Raw genomic sequence first — 20,548 nt, forward strand, 5'->3', positions numbered from 1 at the left:
ACTCTCTTTACTCCATGCATAATTTTATCCACCTCTACCATGTCTCCCCATTGTAGCCTCTTTTCCGAATTAAAAAGCCCCAGGTGTTGTAGCCTTGCCTCATAAGGAAGGTGCTCCTGGCCCCTGATCATCTTGGTTGGCCTCTTCTGCACCTTTTCCAGTTTTACAATGTCCTTCTTAAGATATGATGACCAGAACCGTATGCAGTACTCCAAATGTACCATAGACTTGTATAAGGGCATTAAAATATTAGCATTTTTATTTTCAGTCCCCTTCCTAATGATCCCTAGCATGGAATTTGTCTTTTTCCAAGGCTGTCGTGCACTGAGTTGACTTTTAAACACTTTTAATGAGCTATCCACCATGGCCCCAAGATCTCTCTCCTGGTCAGTCACTGACCACTCAGACCCCATCAATTGGGGTGGTCCCCCCCCTGCTTATTTTTATCTTCTGTTATATGACTAATCCATAAGGCTATTTTGGCAGAAGAATCCCACCTTGGAGTCAGTGTTTGTTCATCTTCAGGGATGAATGATAGGATTTTATTTTTTTTTTAAGATACCTGTGATGTGTATCAAGTCCCTGCCCCTTATCATGACAGTATCAAATATACTTTCCCAACACGTGGGACAATCTGAGGTGGGACAAGGCAGATGGCTCCCCCACTAATACTTTTTCAGACACTGCAATCTTGATTATTAAGAATAAATAACTCTTGGTAGTAACTGGTGCAGGAATCTGTTTTAGTCAATGTAAGGCTAAAACCTTAATCTGAGCAACAGCTGAGCTCCAGAACTTATTTTGAAGAGAGGTGCTCAACTGTGGAACATACAAAGTAACAATAAACAAGAGAATGGGACCTTTCACATGAACGTCTGGGTAAAAACCCCTTTCCCAGCCCAAACAACACTTTAGGATATCCCAGGCAGAATCAGGATTTATAGGTCCAGATTGGCACTACCAGAGACCAAAGAGAAAAATACATGTTGAAATGGCATATGGGAGAAGGAAAAATCACTGATCTGGGAAGACCTGGGAAGTTAGACCCAAAGGAAATCAACTACAACAGCAACTCAGTCTGATATAAAGGTAAAGTGTGCCTGTCGAGTTGATTTTGACTCCTGGCGCCCACAGAGCCCTGTGGATTTATTTGGTGGAATACAGGAGGGGTTTACCATTGCCTCCTCCCATGCAGCATGAGATGATGATGCCTATATTGCTGCTGCTGGATATAGTACCAGCAGGGATTCCAGCAGGCAACCTTATGCTTGTTAGTCAAGCATTTCCCTGCTGTGCCACTTAAGGACTATACATATGATAAAAGCACCCCCACTCAACTAAATGTAATCATAGGAAGTATTCAGAGCAATTTCCTCTCAGGCATGGAAAAGATTTCTTACCACTGACTGAATTAGCCTTAAGGGCTAGAAACTCATGATTCAGTTAAACCTGGAGGATTAGCCTCACACCCCAGATTGCTTCTACCTTTAGATGACTCAGCCTGGCTGAATTTCAAAGGCAATAGATGAGACATGCTGGGAGCAAGACTAGCGCCTCCCTTTTGACAACAATAGAATATAATTTTTTCCTTAGAATCAATTCCTCTTACGTCCAATCTAAACACTCAGAGAGAAATTAACACTTGTAAACTGTTTCCAGAGACTAAAACCACACTAGTCTCTGCCTCAAGGACCATCCACCCCATCACAAAGCCCAGAGAGAGAGAGAGAGAGAGAGAGAACGAACATTTTGTGGATGGTCAGAATTTCTTGACCTCAAGAATCTCTGACTCCTAAAGAGCTGGTTTCACTTTTTGGGTCCCTGACCCATCACAAACTTCAACCCAGTTGCCTGGAGTTTCACTAACCAAGCAGATCTCCAACCTCTTCATTCCAGCCCAGGAAAAGGTATGTAGACAGGAAAGGTATACTCTCCCCCTTGTTGCTAACTAAAGGGGAAAGGGGAAAGAGTGTGCCTTCAGAGTGGGTGTCCACACCTGGCGACCACAGAGCCATGTGGTTTTCTTGGTAGAATACAGGAGTGGCTTACCATTGCCTTTCTCCTCTAACTAGAGGAACCCAATTTGCCCATTCTAGCCCTTTTTCCTCTAGCATAGGACTCCTTTCTTGCCACCCTCTTCCTCCTCTCCCCTCCTTTTCATCACCACCTGTCCCAGGGTCCATTCCCAAGTAGCTTTACAAAATTGACAGCCATTCCAAGTGGTAAGTAGACTATTTGGGAATTGTGCCTGAACCTCCCAGAATTCGATGGCTTTACGTCTTTCATCTCAACTGCACTGTTTGCATGTATTGTTTTTCTGAGCTAATGATCCTCGCAAGTGAGTCTGTACTACCAAATTCCTATGTAAAGATTTATATTGCTAATTCTCTAATCAGAATGTATATTTTGGTTCTCTTCTAATAAATCTTGAATGTTTACTATCGAATTTTTAGCCTCTCTCCCCCATTTGTATAGCTCCTGTGTCTGGGTACAGGTTAGCCTTTAATCCAAAGATCTCTTAGACAAGAGTCTAGCCCCGCATGTCATAACAGTGCAAAGTGGATTTCTTTAACCAAATTCCAACAAAGCAGCTGAGTTAGTCTGTTACAGCAAACATTTTATCGCCTGTCAGTTTTTAACAGATTTATTGTGGAATAAGCTTTGTTGGACTAGTTTTATGGGAAGCTTTTTAACCAGGGTAAACCACAGCCTATTCTCTGAGAACTGGGAATTGTGTGTGAGTGGAAAGGATTCCACTCACCTGAAGCTAGCGTTTGTGTTTCAGAATTAAATACTTAAAAACTAACTACAAAATTGTATGAATACCAATGCAAGAACAAATCTGGTTCTCTTATATGTTACATTGAAGCTCTTCCGTCTTCCTTGTATCTGTCTCTCCTAGATACAATTGTGTGTTTCCAATTTTAATTCTCCTACCCTTCTGTTCCCCAAACTTGAAGCCATCATTTATTTGATAATATTTTAATGCTAAAACATTTCTCTCTCTTCATGCAGGCATTGTTCTTGTATTCACTGGACAAAATCTTTACTAAGACCCAATGACATTAATGGGACAAGATGCTCAGCTCCATGAAATCCTGTTACATCAGGGCTAGCTTGAGATAAAGCCAGCATGGTGTAGTGGCTAGAGTGCTGGACTAGGACCGGGGAGACCTGAGTTCAAATCCCCATTCAGCCATGATACTTGCTGGGTGACTCTGGGCCAGTCACTTCTCTCTCAGCCTAACCTACTTCACAGGGTTGTTGTGAAAGAGAAACTTAAGTATGTAGTGCACCGCTCTGAGCTCCTTGGAGGAAGAGTGGGATATAAATGTAATAATAATAATAATAATGAATAATAAAGGAAGATGAATGAAAACCTCAAAGTTACCATGAAGGAACAGATCTGAAGTCCAAAGGGCACGCACTTTCCCCCTCAACCACATGAGTGAATAAATCATTGTTAGTGGATCTCTGCAGCCCTGACTCAGGGAGATGAAGATAAATCATCTCACTCTTGAGCTTGGATTCCTTGCTCAGAGTCTGGAGTGGACCACAGAAGTCTCTTGTGAGACATCAGGGGATGGCTTCACCAGCCATTCACAGCTCCTGTAGCGTCCTGGCCGTCAGGCCTCTCAACAAAAAGTAAGACCATTTTGCCTGGTATGCGAAATCACACCTCTGCCCCCGTGAGAACTAATCCCGAGTAACTACTACTCTTTACTGCTAGTACTTGATTTTTGTTTCGTATTCAAGTGGGGGAGGACCTGAACGGGGTTGCTTTCCTCCACCACTTGAATACGAAACAAAAATCAAGTACTAGCAGTAAAGAGTAGTAGTTACTCGGGATTAATTCTCACGGGGGCAGGGGAGTGATTTCTCATACTTGGGGTATATACGGTACTAGGACAGTGGCAGGAAGAAAACTCATAGTGGTGTAGGTGGGGGGAGGGGAGGCTGAGGTAAAATTGGCGGTTTAAAAGGATCAGGATTCCACCAACCGACGCACGGATCGCGGCCTCTGCCGACCAATAACAGTTGGGGGGCGGGGAAACGTGCGCCTGCAGGGCTTAGCTTATTTCTATGCGGGGCGGGGCTCAAGTGGGTGTGCGCGAGGGCTTACAGTTTGGCGGCCCACAAGGGGGAAAGAGGCGCGAGACTTGCGCGTTGTTCGACTACCCGGGGGGAGGAGGGAGCGACCCCCCCCTGCTGCCTCCCCTCTAGTCCCAAGCCTATTTTGTTCGTGGGGAGGTCGAGGGGCAGCAACTAGCAAAACTCTTGGCTTTGTTGTCTGTCTTTCAGCAAAGGCACGCGCCTTTAATAGTGGTCTAGTAATCTCAGCAAACGTTTTAAAACGCGTTCTTAAAAACCGTGCACAAGGCGCTGTATTTGTCTTTAAAAAAAAAAATTAAAAATCCCCTAAATAAGAAAACCTTCACAACAAGACAGATAAAACAGGCTTCCAGAAGACAGGACAGATTATGGCTGGGAATATTGGGAGTTGCGGTTATAGTGTCGAGGGCCCTGGATAAAATCTCTGTGGCAGAGCCCAGAAGATGGGCGGCAAATGACTTGTATCTGAGGAATACAAGAACAAAATTTAAGAAATGTAAAGGATTGCCGTGTGTTCCTTTATGTAACTAGTATGCATTGCTGATGCATCATCTCACTCATCATCTCATGCAAAATTGAGACAAGACTAGTCAAATAATCAATGTCCTGATGAAATGAAATTCCTTCAAATCCCTGTCCATGTTTTCAGTGAAACTTTTGGCACACTCCCCATGCCCCACTAAGCACAGAAACGGAAATAAATGTATTATATTACACCACATGCTCATTTCCCAACAAGTGAGGTTCCATTGCTGCCTGGCTTGCTTTGGAGGACAGATCACTGGCGATGTATAGCTTTTTTGTAAATTAGTATGTTACTTATTTACAAATATTCAGGTAGAACATCAAGCCGAGGCAAGCAGCATACGTGCCCCATCCAAAGGCTCACCACCTTTGGACGGGGCGGTATATAAATGTAATAAATTAAAGTGCTTCTACAAGGTCACCTTAAGTGGTGTAGCGGGGAAATGCTTGACTAACAAGCAGAAGGTTGCTGAGATCCCCGCTGGTATGTTTCCCAGGCTATGGGAAACACCTATCTCAGGCAGCAGCTATATAGGAAGACGCTGAAAGGCATCATCTCATACTGCGCAGGAGGAAGCAATGGTAAGCCCCTCCTGCATTCTACCAAAAGAAAACCACAGGGCTCAGTAGGAGCCAGGAGTTGAAATTGACTTGACGGCACACTTTACCTTTACAAGGCAGGAGGTTCACTACCCTCCTTCATCTTCAGAGAGAGAAGCCCTGTGGTACTCAGCCCTCTCTTTCAGCTTCAGACTTGCTCATAACTGTCTGTTTCTTCGAAGCTGCTGCTTTTTCTTCCTTTTCACACTAATACGCCTTGCATCAGCCGGCAGGGACACCTCTTCTTTCCACATTCCAGAGCAATCTTTACCCAGAGACTCACATTAATGGCCAGTAAGGAACACAGACCGGGTCTCCTGGAATAATAGCCAGAAAACTACCTTTAAAAAAAATGCTGCCCATTTACCTGTGCTTAGTCCATTTCCACCCCCCTAATAATACTAATACCACTTTCTGGGAAGGAAGGAAAGAATGAAGGAAGGAAGGTTTTTTTAAAAAAGAGTTCACAAAGAACTCTTTGTCACTCAATAGTTCACGGGACAAAAATTGCATTTATATATTCAACCCCTTCTCCAAAGAGTTCATTGTGCATGGTTCTTCTCCCCTTTTATCCTCAAAACACCTTGGCAGGTCACTTAGGCCGAGATATAATGACTGGCCCAAGGGCACCACCCAGTGAACTTCATGGCTGAGTGGGGGAACTGCCATCTTCCAGATTTAAAGGTCCAACATTTTAACTCCTACACCACACTGGATCTCACTGAGGTCTCCCTTGTCAAATTTTAGGTTGTAGGCTTTTCAGGTCAGGAATTTATCCTCTTACTGCATACATGTTGCATATGATGGCATTATATCAATAATAAATAATAATTAGTAAGCTCTCTGTTCTATCCATCCCCAAGCCTAGTTTCTACTGGCAGTGACAATAAAAAGGAATCTCTGGATTGCAAAAGAGAGAAAAGAAAGCAGTTGCTTAACATCTGTGGGAAGACAATAGCATTTCCAGAATTCCCCCACCCCAAGTCATAGCTACTATAGGGCATCTGTTATGTTAGGCAGTGCTTCAGAAAAAGGGGATGTCTCTCTAAACAGGGATCACATGGCAGTTCTAAGTGAGAGTGACTGAGTTAAAACCGTAGAGCTTGCAGAGTTGATGCTTCCTAGAAAGGACTCAGAAGGAAGTACAGTTGTAGAAGGGTCTTAATCATGAAGGGACCTTCCTGTTGCAAGCGGATCTCCATAGCCAGACACCTAACAGCATCCCCATGCCCCCTCTTTAATGAAAACAAAGCCAACGGGGAACACACAAGGGAGACGGCGCCAAATAAGGTTTGACATGACTGCAGTAGCAGCATCTCATTGGGCAACATAAGGGGAAGATGAAGTGAAAGGGGCTGTGAAAGGGGTGGGAGGCAAAACAGCAATGGAGTCATGAAACTGTGGTGACAGGATTGTAAGAATTGGGATGGGGATTGGGGACAGTTAAGAAATGGTCTGTTTCCAGCTTAGGAGACACAAGCCATAGCAGCTTAATATATACCGTGCAAACAATCGTTAGTCAGAGCAATGCTTCTGAAATGAGTCTGTGTAATTGTGTAGGGTTGTACTTCTTTTTTTTTGAGCTGTTATGTACAGCTGTTATGTAGAGCTTCATGGAGCTTGAGGCAACTGTCTATCAGGCTCTATAGGAATATGTATATTATGCTATATTATGGAGCAAGAATTTTGCATTTAGCAGTTTATATTTGTGAGGGATGTCCTACAAAACTTTGATATTGTGAGACTGTGTTTTATGGAACTGTGTGTGTGTGTGTGTGTGTATCGAGGGGGTTCTCTTTTGTGGGCCTCAATAGAGCACTGGAATATGGTTATTCATTCTGAGCATTACATATATGACTTCATCTTATACAAATCTGTTTCTTTCTTAACAATCAGATTCCCCAGTGCCAATACTATTGTGACCTCCCATATGGAAAGTGGGAAAGAAACATGCATCCTGGATCTTCAGGATGCCTGTGAAGGAGAGACATTAGCAGGTGAGGAATGAACTGAACTAGTGTAGTGCAGGAACAACTGCTGAGGGCAGCGCCAGGGGCGGTGGACAGAGGCACCTTTAAGGAGTAATAAGCAGGTGCTTACCAGTGTTTAAGCAGCACCTGCAAGCTGCCGTGCTCTACTCACAATCCCATGTGGGGCAGCAGCATTCTGCTTGGCATCTGGCGGGGCCTTGGTCTCTGCGCCTGCACGGAGGCTCCATGTACGCGCAGAGGCTAGGGCCCCGCTGCGGCCCCACCAGATGCTGGGCAGAGCGCTCCCCCCCCACCCCGTGGGATTGCGGGCAGAGTGCAGCAGCTTGCAGGTGCTGCATACATGCTAGTAAGCACCTGCTTATTACTCCTTAAAGGTGCCTCTTTAAGGAGGGCAGCACCCCCTGCCCCTCACCGGTGCTGCCCTCACCAGCCGCTCCTAGTGTAGTGCAATGGTTAAGAGACTGAGCTGTGTGTGAATCAAGAAGTACCTGTTTCAGATCTCACTTCTGCCATAAACTGACTAGCTGATCAAAGCCATCATCTTTTCCTATAGACATCAAAAAGGGAATATAGGATACTGTATATTCCCAGATCTGTTAGAAAGGAAGTGAGGAGTAAAGCTTGGGTTTGGATCCTTGTAACAAAAATGTCAGTCCTATTTATTCAAAACTCAGGAAGATGCCCCTGCTCCCAACAGTTTCCATAGCCAAAATGATTAATTCTTCTTCCTTCTATTTTATTTGAGCTCTCTAATGTCATCAACCACTCCTTTGAATTTGTAGGAGAGATTACAAATACTGCATACTGAATGCTTAGGTCAGCACTCAGCTTAACCTTTCTGCTGGATTTTCTGGTGCAGGAATCTGTCTTGTGGTCTGTCTTTCTCTCCCATTATCAAGTGTGGGACTGGCATTGAATAAGCACAAGACTCAGTTGGAGCAGATGCTTAGTTAAGACATTATAAACGATGATCCCTTCTAGCCTTAACAAACACTAAAAAGAGTGGAGACCCTATACTTCCATTCTTCATACAGCTGGCTAGCTTTAATGTAACTTCAAAAGCTCACCTCTAATTTGTCCCAAATCTTGCAGAGAAGCTTTTAGGTGTAGATGAACAATTACATTTTATTTGTGACAGTAAGCCCTATCTTATACGCTATCATATATTGCCATTTTTTAATGCTCTAATGTAATTACCCACAATTCAATTGTTTTCTTTTAATGATTGAATGGTGGATAAATAAGAGCATAAGAACAGAATGGCAATTCTAATTCTCTTCTAATATTAAAAAATCTCCTATGATTGATTTCATCTTGCAAGGTTTTGTGGCGGTTTGAATTAGGTGTGGATTGGGTTCAGGGGTCAATTTCCTTTGAATTTGTCAACACTGTTTGTTTAAAAATGCACAAGACTACTTTCCCAACACTCAAAGCTGAGAACAATCTAAAATTATGAGTTCAATTTGCAACAGTGAAGTAAAACTTGTTGTATAATTGTTCTCACAGAAGGTGTTGAGATAATAAATGAAGATAAAGAAGAAGGAGCCGAATCACAGAAGATACAGAAAAAAGACAAGGAGATTCACAGAGAGGCAGAGATGCTGCAAGAAGTCTCTCCAGATAGAGGAGTCACAGCAGAAGGTTGTCCAATGGAAACTACTCAGCGTGAGGTCAGTAATGGTGAATCTGTCATTTCTGTGGGGCAGGAATCAACTGACCACCTTTCTGATAATGACAGGGTGCCCAAAGCCACCATCTGTCCTGACTGTGGGAAAAGCTTTAGCAACAGCTCTCACCTGGTCCGGCACCGTCGTGTCCACACAGGTGAGAAACCCTACAAATGTCCCCATTGTGACAAGAGCTACCGCCAAGACTCCCACCTGGTCCAGCATATGCGCTCTCACACGGGTGAGAAACCATACCGCTGCACTCACTGTGGCAAGGGCTTCTCACAAAGCTCCAACCTTATCATCCACCAGCGGACACACACAGGTGAACGCCCTTTCACCTGTCCTGAGTGCGGACGGAGTTTCAGCCACAGTTCTGATCTCATCCAGCACAAGCGAATCCACACAGGCGAGAAGCCCTACGTCTGCTCCATCTGTGGGAAATGCTTTTCACAAAGCTCCAAAGTCACCCAGCACAAGCGTTTCCACTCTGGAGAACGGCCATTTTCCTGTGGGGAATGCACCAAGACATTCCGTCTCCGTGCTGATCTGGTCCGCCACCTCCGTGCCCACACAGGCGAGCGGCCCTTTGGCTGCCCGGAGTGTGGGAAGCACTTTGCTGAGAGCTCCCATCTTATCCGGCACCAGAGGATCCACATGAGTGAGCGGCCCTTCCGCTGTCCAGACTGTGGGAAGGGGTTCAACCAGAGCTCCAACCTCCAGCAGCACCAGCGGGTGCACAGAGGCCAGAAACCCTTCAAATGCGATGAGTGTGGAAAAGGCTTTGGTGTAAGTTCTGCCCTCTTGCAACACCAGCGCACGCACACAGGTGAACGGCCCTACTGCTGCAACCAGTGTGGGAAGAGCTTCAGTGTCAGCTCCACCTATCACATACACCAGCGTATCCACGCTGGCCAAAAGCCTTACTCATGCGCTGATTGTGGGAAAGGGTTTGTGCGCAGCTCTGCTCTCCTTCAGCACCAAGCCACCCACACTGGTGAAAAGCCTTTCCGTTGCCCTTACTGTGGCCGGGGCTTTGGCCAAAAGTCAGCACTTTCCCAGCATCGGCGAGCCCATGTCAGAAGGGGAGAGACCCTGACTTTGGTGGCAGGGTGGGAAGCTGCAGGGATGGAAGGTGTTGGAGACCAGGGTGTGGACGGAGGAGTGGAGAGCATGTGGCAGGGCAATGGACTAGGGATCATGGAGCAGGAATGGCAGGGTGACGGGGATGAGAGCATGAGGCGGGAATGGGAGGATGATGGGGATGAGGGTCTGAGGCCGGAGTGGCAGGATGATGCTGATGAAAGTGTAGAGCAGCGATTGCAGGGGGACGGTGGAGAGACCATGAGGCAGGCATGGAAGGATGGCCTGGGTGGAACTGTGAGGATAGAGTGGCAGGATGATGAGGATGAGAGAGCGGACCAGGGTTCACAAGGCGATTGTACTGAGAGCATGGGGCTGGAGTGTCAAGATGATGACGATGACGATGACGACAGGGTAGAGGAGGGTTTGCAGAATGATGGCGACGAAAGCATGAGGTTAGAGTGTCAGGATGATGATGATGATGATGAAAGTGCGGAGGATTTGCAGGGTGATGGGGATCAAAGCACAAGGCAGGAGTGTCAAGGTGAGAGTGTGGAGCAAGAGTGGCAGAATGAGGGAGATGAAAGTGTGAAGGAGAAATGGGGGAATGCCAGGGATGGGAATGTAAGGCAGAAGAACACATGTGTGCAGCAGGAGTGGCAAGACAGTGGAGATGATAGTGAGAAGCAAAGTTGGCAGGGGGACAGAGAGGATAGCTTGGAGGGAGAGTGGGGAAAGAGTGGGAGACAGGATTGCCAGGTTGAAGATGAGGATATTGTGGAATCAAAGTGATTGGCTGTAGCCGAATGGAAGAGAGTCTAGGAGTGGGAGGCCTTGGGAGTGTGTATTATAGCCAAAACCAGCAAGCCATCAGTTTGGATGTAGTGGACAGAAATAGCAGAACTCCATCTGGGTGCAAAGTGGTCTTGTTCTTCTGCAGAGAACGTGGCCATGCTTGTATTTGTGGGAGATTCTGCTGGAGCTGCTCTCCACTTGAAAGTGTTCCTCACCCCAATACCCGCATGCCTGTGCTAGGTACCACCAAATGGCTGCCTCATGGTCAAGCTTTATGATGACCCAGCAACCTGTGTTGTCCCAAGTCTTCTGCCATTTGCAGATCAAATTAATTCCAAATTGGGTGGTCTTATTCAGACTATTTTAAAATCATACCCTACATATGTACATAGTGTGCAACACTCCCCAACCCAAACCATGTTCTGTCAAATCTGTCAAGCTCCTCCCCTGAGGTTGGTGCCTTTTCATGAAGAGATGGGTGTCTTTTTCCACCATTTGAGCAATTCTTGCTTCACTCTTGGAGTTGATCTGGTAGGGCATCTCACTTCAAAATGAAATCACTGGCTAAATGGTGCTTTGTGAGCAAGAATGATTAACATTGTCCTTTTATTTTCACTGTTATTATTTAGAAGCCCAGCAGAATCCGGGCTGTATGTAAAATTCCAGTATTTAACTAGAACAGCTTTTACAACTCTTATTGCATGTGCCAGACCCTTCCCCTCCCTAACTGTAGTTATTTTTGTAACTCTGCTTTCCAGCTCTTATCCGTGTCTCCTTAAGAACTAATAAATGCTGTTTTTTTATTTCACTCAGGTGCCTTAAGTTCATTAACTTTTGGGCCAGGATTGTAATCAAAACAAATATTTTCAAATCAATTTCCTTATGATATAGTAATACATATAACATGAGTATTTTGAACATTGGTGTATATTTTTATAAGGAAAATTATTGTACAATTACAAAATGCTTACTTAATCTCTAGATAGCAGATCAGAATTGAGTGTCTTGGATTACAAAGAACTGCATGAACAATTCTATGTGCCCTAAAGAGATTGGGACCAGTGTTTCCTCTAGCAGAAAATCCCAGATGTTCTTGACTAGCATCCTCAGTCAAAGCCCACTGCAGCTAGGGATTCTGGGAGCTGTAGTCAAGAACATCTGGGATTCCTTCTGACAGGGAACACTGATTGGGATGTGTTTTTTGGACAGTAGTGCTCCTGCCCCATGGCAAACCTTATTTAAGAGAGTCTTGGCCAGTAATTTCCATTCTCAGTATAATTAAAACAATTTAACACTATAATTAAAACCATTTAACACTACTAAGTATTCTGGCCCAGTTTTTGTGAATGTCATCCCCCCACTTTGCCTTTTATTATATAGACCTTCTGAAAAGCAGTTGTATTCTGGCATACATTATATACTTAATTACATTTGTTGTGACATTGCTATGAATATTCTAAGGAGGAACTATAAAACACACACACACATTTTCCAAAGAATGAAGATAAAAACTGATGGATTTTAATCTTTTAATGTAAAAATATTATATTAGTCAAAATTAGTTAATCTGAATTGCAACATTAATGTATTCTGAAACTGAAAACCCAGATAATTGCAGAGTTGAAGGGTAGAGATTCCACAAACAAATCACACACACACACACACCCCAAGCAGAGTCCTGGCTTTCTGAAGTATCTAAAAGTCCTTGGCTGACACCCAGTAAGTTACTCATTAGTACTACTCCGGAATTACTTTAAATGACTACTTAATTTCAATAGGACAACTCAGGTGTGTAATTTAGTCTGGATGTCAGCCTTTGTTTCTAAGAGAGGAAAAAGAAACAGTGCACAGAATCTGGGGAGAAAGGCGGAGAACAAACTGCAGCTCCTTAAAGTCACCACACCCTCTTTTCCCATTTACTCTTTCCAACCTGGTATGCTGCCACCAACTCCTTGAACCTTCCCCTTTTCCGGAAAACAATTAAGTGGCCTTGGATCACCTTGAAAACGAAGCCCCTCTAGTCTTCCCCATCCAAATAATAATGTTCTTAATTGAAAGGCCTATGGAAGAGAGTTAACTCCTCAGAGTACTCAGACACTAACAGCTCACTACAGTTTAACGGTTAGAACATATTTCTTGAAGAAAACAGGGACAGGAAAGTACAAAATGAAAAGTGCAAGCATGAAAAATAAAATAAAACTTTCAGCTAACTTCTAGTTCTGTAATGTTAGGCTAGAGGCTTACTCACACAGCTTTTCTTCACAGTTTCAGCCTTAGGAACAGACATTCAGGACTCGATTGTGCTCTCTCCCTCCAGGGTCAGGACTCTCAACTTAACCAATAGGGAGTGGAGGTTTCATAATAGCCTAGCCCCTTGGGTGCTTGCTGGCTGTCAATCACAAATGTAACCATCCCCCCCCCCCGGAGCTTGCTGCACCAAGCATCCTTTTGTGCAACAGAATGTTTTGGAGGGAAACAGAAATTAGCTCTTCAATAGCTCAGCTTAACTATGCTTCTTCACAGTATCCATGTCAAAGTCTCTATTATAATACTAGAAAACACCTGAGGTGCTGTTATAGAATTAGCCATCTCTGATATGGAGTGTGGCAGATGAAGAAGGAGCAAAACTCTTAATTTAATCTAGAAAAGAGTCATGTTATATACACACAAAACAGTGCCTGTCCCTTTAATCAGGGGGCAGCAGGAACATACAAGTACTGTAGTCCATAAGAATGCAGCTCCTGCCTATAACTCCTTGCTTCTGGCCTTCTCATCATATGTCCCTATCACCCACTGTCCCAAAGTATTCATATGACAAGTACTTTTCAAAGAAGACCATGGAAACTCAGAAATAAATGCAGTCACAGTCCCATTTTCCACAAGAGGAGACGTACAAATGGTAAGCGAGTGAGTGAAAATCCTCATTGCCAGCATTGATGAGATTTCTCTTTCCTCTTCCATACACTTGAAAGCAAATTATCTTGAGTACAGCTGGTGGGGTGGGAAACTGATCTGGTCATTTGCTCTCAACTTCTCCATTTGTTTGGTCTGTTAAACTTTTGGTTTCTATCTCTTTATCACCCTCTGTATTGCCTTCTGGTTTGTCTTCTTGCAATGCACTCATTGTTTCTTCTTCAGTGTCCAGCTTGTCTTTATAATTACGCTTGAAAAAGCCGCACTGCAGACAAAAGGGAGGGGAAGCTGTTTATAAACAATAACTTCAATAAGATCTTTGGTTTGCATGTGAAAGCCTGAGCTTCAAATCCCAATTCGGCCATGGAGCTTGGCAGCACACTGTCTCAGGCTAACCCGGGAGTCTTTCACCTTGGGACTTGCAATCTGCAATCTAGAGATGGCTCAGAGTTTCCAGACTGGCATCTCCCTGTCTGCTGCCACCCCAGAGCACAGTTCCCAACAAGCAGCTGCACTCCCAGTCCAGCTGGGCCCGTGGCATGCTCTGCTCAGCTGTGTGCAGTGCAGCTCCAGATGGCCTGCTCCCCTCTGGTTTGAACAGAGTAGAGTCCAGTCCAGTTGGAGCCACCACTGCGTACAGACGAGCAGAGCATGCCATGGGGCCCAGCTGGGATGGCTGCAGCTGCTGCAGTGGGAACCATGCTCTGGTAGAAAGACTTCAGACAGGCCCCACATCTCTGCAGCACTGCCTGGGCCCCGCACCCCGCAAGGGATGGTCCTGGATGCACTTCAGGTCAGGCAATAACCCATTAGTAGGTCCTAACCCACCATGGCTATCCTGTCCTACAGGAGCTTGAACACTGGCAGACATCCTGACGAACACTGCACTTGTGCAAGGCTGCTGCGCTAGCTATTTCTGCTACATCTGGAGTTTCAGACTAGTGTGCTAGCTTGCACAACAGGGAACTTTTGCGCAATCGCGTAATTCTGAAACCCTCCGTGATTTAGCACAGCGATGTGATTTTCTTGCACTAGAGCAGCGATCTTCACGATTTGTTAAGCAGGGGCCACTTTGGGCAGAAACCTTCAACTGAAAGCAGTTTCCCACGGTGCTGACCTCCGCACAGTATGGCGGTGTTCTCAGTACTGGGAGAGCCCTTGAGGAGAGACAGAATCCTCTCATACTGGGAAGGGCTCCACTTCCCAGTGCTCTGTGCAAGCCTTCCAAGATGGTGCTGGGGCTCAAGAGGGCTTCATATCCTTCACAGGAGCTCCCTGGCTCTGGGCAAAGCACAGCACTGCATGGTGAAAACTGCCATCTCCGCATGGTACCGGAGGACTGTGCAGAGTTTTCAGCTTTGGCCCAAGCTTCACACAGGCCTAGTAAATAATTAGTTGAAGACCGCCCTTAGGATTGATGGGAGCCATCACTGGCCCTGGGACCTTACAATGAAGAACACTGCAAAAGTTTTCATTGTGCAAGTGCAGCATGAGCCAGGACGTCGGTCTGCACAAACACTACAAAGCGATGAGAGTAATAGGCACAAACAGCCCATGTTAAGCACTTTAAAGTCCACGGATTCCAGTGAGAGTATTAAACAATCCCTCCAATTCATATTTATGGAACTTAAAAGGGCTTAACTTTGGTAAGGTGGTTGTCTGACAGCTTTGATCCAGATGTTCTCTTTAAACTGAAATGGGATGTACGCTGTGCATCTCTCAGGGACATATGTTTGAAAGGCAAAGAGTACTTTTGGAGGTGGGGGGAGTAGCAAAAATCCCTGCCCCCCCCCCATGTGGGCACTCTCTGCTGTTCAGCAGGACTCTGGCTGAGCTAGGAGCAGCTTCTCTGTGCAGGCTGCCTAAACGTCTGCTCTGCATATCAGCCAGTATTAACAGAGCTGGAGAAGACCTTTTGGAATTCTGCACAGAGCAGCAGAGACCTTTTTGAAGTAGTAATTAGTCACATTAGTCTAGCAGCGCCTTTTATTCAATTGCTCAGAAAAAAGCTGACCTCCCCTGCTTCTCGCAGTAACCCTGGATTCTCAAAGCTGGCCTTCCTTACCTTGTAAAGTCCCGCAATGATGATAATTAGCAAGAGAAAACCTCCAGTGGCACTGCCTATAATCACAGGGAGGTAGTTCATCACGAAAATCATTTCCACTTCAGTGGTAACCTGTAGAGGCGAGTGGAATAAAGAAAGTAACATAGAAGGCATGCAGATAATCACAAATCATATTTGAAGAAGATCTTTGTATATCATTCGGGAGTGGCATATCATCCTTTTACTATATTGTCCTATTAGAAGTTTCTTATTTAGTAGCTCCTTTCAACTAGATCTACACACAATATACCAGATATGTTTTCTGTTTCTAAAAATAGAAGCCCAGTTATCAGATAGTCAAGAATAAAAGCAGCTAACATGGTATGTCCAGATAGAGCAGCAGTAAAATAAAATTTAACATTTTCCAATAAACCAGCTAGCGATAGTTGCATACCTACAATCATTTGAAAGTAGTAATGGGCATAGTATTGTACTAAGTAAGTTGCAGGCTGCCAGAGAGGAGGAAAGGGTAGACTTTGTTTGTTTATCTGTCTGTCACATTTATATACATTTGTGACATTTAGAAGTTACAATTCATGATGCCAGCAAAAGGAAAACCATCCAGCTCAAAAAGCAAAGCTCACAGATTAGATACTATTTAACACACTAGACATCCTTTGGTTCACAAAAGTAGATTAGCTGCAGAATGGTAAACAGTGGGATTTGCTGAATTAAAAATTGACTATTTAATCTGTGAGCATGCTCCTGATTAATTAATTTGAAATTCAAATAATAATTAAGCATGGGTTAAATATTGCTTTTATAAACGTACACAAAAAGAGTATACAAAATTGATTGATTGATTGATTAAGCGCTGTCAAGTCGGTGTCAACTCTTAGCGACCACATAGATAGATTCTCTCCAGGATGATCTGTCTTCCACTTGGCCTTTAAGGTCTCTCAGTGGTGTATTCATTGCTGTTATAATACAGTCCATTCACCTTGCTGTAGGTCGTCCTCTTCTTCTCTTCCTTCAACTTTTCCCAGCATTATGGACTTCTCAAGGGAGCTGGGTTTCTGCATAATGTGTCCGAAGTATGATAGTTTGAGCCTGGTCATTTGTGCCTCAAATGAAAATTCTTGATTGATTTGTTCTATGATCCATTTGTTTGTTTTCCTGGCTGTACACGGTATCCACAAAATTCTTCTCCAGCACCAAAGTTCAAAAGTGTCCAGCTTTTGCATCCATAGAGTGTCATGGAAAAAACCATTGTCCAAACGATTCTAATCTTTGTAGGTACGGACATGTCACGGCATCTAAATATCCTTTTCAAGGCCTTCATTACAACCCTACCAAGTGCTAGTCTGCAGCATATTTCTTGACTGCTGGATTCTTTACTGTTGATGGTCGATCCTAAAAGGCAGAAGCTATTCACCACGTCAGTGCCTTCATTATCAATTCTGAGGCTGGTTGCTATTTAATAAAACCATATTTTATTTGCTCTGAGTGAGCAAAGACGTGGTTGATTCTGAAATAATCTAGAATAAGATGCTGATCTTGTGAACAGTACCCTAAAGGAAATAGTTTGGTGGAAGGAAAGACAAGAATGCATGTTGCAATTTTTCTACAATAAGGGTGGAAAAGAGATCATTTCATCAGTAGCAGCTACCTGGGATTCCAGTGCAATGTTGTAGTACTGCTTGTATCTTTTGTCGTCAAATTCTAACCACAAGGCTGTGCACAGCTTAGATGAAGAGTAACACTGGCAAGACAGATGAAAGCACAATGAACCTCAAGTCACATTGGGCAACACAATTCATATGCAGAAAATCCAATTTATGCTTAAAGTATAATGTGCTTTGTTGATTGCAATGACTAATTTGAAAATGGGATGGCCATATATAGTAAGACCTTAAAAAAACACATACTCTAAATTTATGCAATAGCTCCCTCAAAAAGTCACAATATTTTGGTGTCTCTCTTAGGAGGTAAGAAACCCACTCAGATATTTTACCATGTTTCCACATGCTTGCAAATCTAGAAGAAGAACATCACAGCTTAAGTGCTACTTGTCTCACCAGAATGGATGATGTCTGCCATCTTATTCATGCACATTTTATTAAATACAATTGCAAACAAAATATCAAATAGTATTGGCCTTCTGAGTTCATAATTTCTTACTGTCACAACTTATTTATAGGAACATGAAGCTGCCTTATACTGAATCAAACCACTGGTCCATCTAGGTCAGTATTGTCTAACAGCAGTTTTTATGGGTTTCAGATAGGGCTATTTCTCTGCCAAGGATTGAACCTGGGATCTCCTGCATGCAAGGCATGAGCTCTACCAGTGATGTAGTCTTTCCCCACTGTTATGGTCCGTATCTTCATTATGCTGCCCTCTCAGCTTTACATACTGGGACTTGGAATAAACTGAAACCAGGAACCCATTAAATAGGGAAAGGATCCCATTCTTCCAACCGTCTATAAACCCAACCACAGTACTAAAGCTGGATGGAAGTTGGTATCCCCTACAAGTTACCTTTTTTGGACAATTCAGAAATCTTTACCTCAATTTCTTTGGTGGCATGCAACACCCCAGTAACATTGATTCCAGAATTATTTTGTCCAAGATTACACTGGTAGATGAGAAAGTTTTTAACTTCACATTTCTAGAAAAAAAGAGAGGTTAAAGAAAAAGTGAATCCACACTTAACTTTCATTTTTCAGGAGTCATTACATCCCTAGATCTTAACAGTCGATCTTACCATAGAGATTACCACCAACCAGTACATTGGTGGTAATAGAGTGGATGGTGGCCTCCCGACTCCAGGCAGGCCTCAATAGACCTTTTGATCATCGTGATAGATGATTTGCATCAGCTGGCAGTGAGAGAACCCAATGTTTTTGGGTTCACACAACATGGAAAAGGTGGCAATAAAAGGAGCATGCACTCTTGGTAATTCCCTCCTACTTACTTGCTGCCATTACATATGAAACTGTCTTTAGAAAAGCAGCAGAAACACATTTTAAATAAATAAATAAATAAATAAATAAAATGCTATTAGTAGGAATTATCTCTGACCAAACTTTTATGTCCAATGATAGTAAAGGCAAAGTGTGCCATCAAGTCTATTTCAACTCCTGGTACCCACAGAGCCCTGTGGTTTTATTTGGTAGGCCCTGCTAATTTACTCTAAGATAATGGCAGAACTGCACAAGAAGGAAGAAAGAAGGAGTGAAAAACTCTTCGAATCCTGATCTATGCCCCAACTAAGCAGAGATTACTCATTGGTGCTATCCCCAAAGCAAGGCAAGTCAGGAGCAAAAATAACCAGCCCTGGATGTTCCAGCTTTAAACACACTTGAAGTAAGGATTAATTACCACAAGTGAAGAGAAGCTGCTATAGGGACAAAGGCAATTCCAGAGGAAATTTTACAGTTTATTCACAATTGTTAAGTTGTAGGGATCTAAATATGAAGGCAAAGATATTAAAGACAAAGCCTAGAGAGTATGCATTATAAAACTAGAAAATATTTATCTCTGATCAAAATCGATGCTGCACATTAACATTCGAGCACAGGACGACCAATACATTCAAGGAATCCACTTGGATGGAGCAGATTGAGGCAGATTTCCCCTAAGTAAAGCATTTTAGGATACATTGTTGGTGGATGAGGAATCTCAGTGCCCAATGGGGCAGTCTTGTAAGGAATAAGATGTGAGGCTAGGAGCTATTGTCCACATCTCTGTGGAATCAATTGCAATCCGGTTCCATCAAAAAAATAATACTAATAATTATTATTATTATTAATACCAAGAGCTGCCTATTGATTGTTAAAGCCCCTTCAAAAGGCTCATTCACCCTGAAACACCTGGCCACTCTGCATTTTTGACTGCCTTCTAACGGTACCTCAAGAGTGTGAGAACTAATCTTCCAACAGATACTGCAATTTAGGGTTTTAAAAGCAACTCTCATACTGAGATAATCTACCTCAATCTGGTGGGAGTGATTTTTGATGCCGTCTGATGCTCTTGTGCTTTTTGTATTGTTTTGGAGGGGCTGGCAACTCACAGCGTGATCCTAGGAAAAGGAGAGCAAACCATGTTACCACTTCATATTTATATAAATTACAGATTCCTGTCTCCAATTTGACTGTTCTGTTAGCCATACTTCAGCTCATCCAAACGTTGTCTTCCACCCAGACTTAGCTGTCCTAATCCAGCACTAGGGGGTGCTGCGTTTCCAGCCTGTGCATCCAGTTACCACCTTCTCTTTCTAAACTTACACTTTGGACAGTATCCACCTTCCATATCAGTCCAGAAGGAAGTACAGATGGCACCATCACAAACACTGTCATTTCAGGAGATGGGAAAGCACCCATAGGCTTGTTGATCACCTAGGGGGAGAAGCAGAAAGAGACAGAGGCAAAAAGGCTCAACAGGATTCAAGGGATAGTGGACAGAACATTGGCAAAGAGGAAACATAAGTGGGTAGAGGCAACACAAATATAAGGAGCTGTCTTATATAAAGTCAGACAACCATTTGTCCATCCAGCTCAGTACTGTCTAATCTGATTAACAGACCTCCAAAGGTCTCAGCAGGGCTGGGAAAGACCTGTCTAACTGAGATCCTTTAATTAAAGATGTTGGAGATTGAAGCTGAAGTGATATGCAAACAAAGTGCTCTAAGATACTTCTCTTTTCTGTCATTGGGTAGGAGACAGACCCAAGAAAACAGATGGATGTGGGTGAACATTTTGTTGGTGCACCATATAGTCAGAACATGTATTTGGGAATTGTTTCATTACTGTAGA

At 43.6% G+C, this 20,548-nt stretch overlaps 2 protein-coding genes across 12 annotated transcripts in view; one reads left to right on the forward strand and one right to left on the reverse strand.

Annotated features, from left to right (window-relative positions):
- Positions 1–3,522: 3,522 nt before the first annotated feature.
- On the forward strand, positions 3,523–11,582 carry LOC128329480 (zinc finger protein 436-like). 4 transcript variants are annotated; one of them, XM_053260804.1, is made up of 3 exons: positions 3,523–3,645; positions 7,135–7,235; positions 8,736–11,582. In XM_053260804.1, exons 1-3 carry the CDS (start codon positions 3,584–3,586, stop codon positions 10,769–10,771), a joined length of 2,199 nt encoding a protein of 732 aa, XP_053116779.1. In that variant the 5' UTR covers positions 3,523–3,583; the 3' UTR covers positions 10,772–11,582. The 4 variants fall into 4 exon arrangements, with proteins under 4 accessions (XP_053116779.1, XP_053116781.1, XP_053116782.1 ...); XM_053260806.1 differs by lacking the exon at positions 3,523–3,645 and adding an exon at positions 4,142–4,307; XM_053260807.1 differs by lacking the exon at positions 3,523–3,645 and adding an exon at positions 4,344–5,220.
- A 707-nt stretch (positions 11,583–12,289) lies between these two features.
- ITGAL (integrin subunit alpha L) overlaps positions 12,290–20,548 on the reverse strand; it is an 87,341-nt gene continuing 79,082 nt past the window's right edge. For all 8 annotated transcript variants that reach the window (XM_053260799.1, XM_053260796.1, XM_053260795.1 and 5 more), the window contains 6 exons: positions 20,021–20,131; positions 19,726–19,815; positions 18,301–18,402; positions 17,401–17,493; positions 15,753–15,863; positions 12,290–13,952 (listed from right to left, as the gene is read on the reverse strand). In XM_053260799.1, coding sequence (XP_053116774.1) covers positions 13,791–13,952; positions 15,753–15,863; positions 17,401–17,493; positions 18,301–18,402; positions 19,726–19,815; positions 20,021–20,131 — 669 coding nt within the window. In that variant the 3' untranslated portion in view covers positions 12,290–13,790. The remainder of the gene's footprint in view (positions 13,953–15,752; positions 15,864–17,400; positions 17,494–18,300; positions 18,403–19,725; positions 19,816–20,020; positions 20,132–20,548) is intronic.

This window comes from Hemicordylus capensis, chromosome 6, assembly GCF_027244095.1.
Source record: "Hemicordylus capensis ecotype Gifberg chromosome 6, rHemCap1.1.pri, whole genome shotgun sequence".
Classification (NCBI taxonomy): Eukaryota; Metazoa; Chordata; class Lepidosauria; order Squamata; family Cordylidae; genus Hemicordylus; species Hemicordylus capensis.

Coding starts and splice junctions, on each gene's coding strand:
- LOC128329480 (XM_053260804.1), top strand. CDS start 3,584: ATGGCTTCACCAGCCATTCACAGCTCCTGTAGCGTCCTGGCCGTCAGG. Junction 3,646..7,134: donor GTCAGGCCTCTCAACAAAAA/GTAAGACCATTT, acceptor CTTAACAATCAG/ATTCCCCAGTGCCAATACTA. Junction 7,236..8,735: donor TGAAGGAGAGACATTAGCAG/GTGAGGAATGAA, acceptor TTGTTCTCACAG/AAGGTGTTGAGATAATAAAT.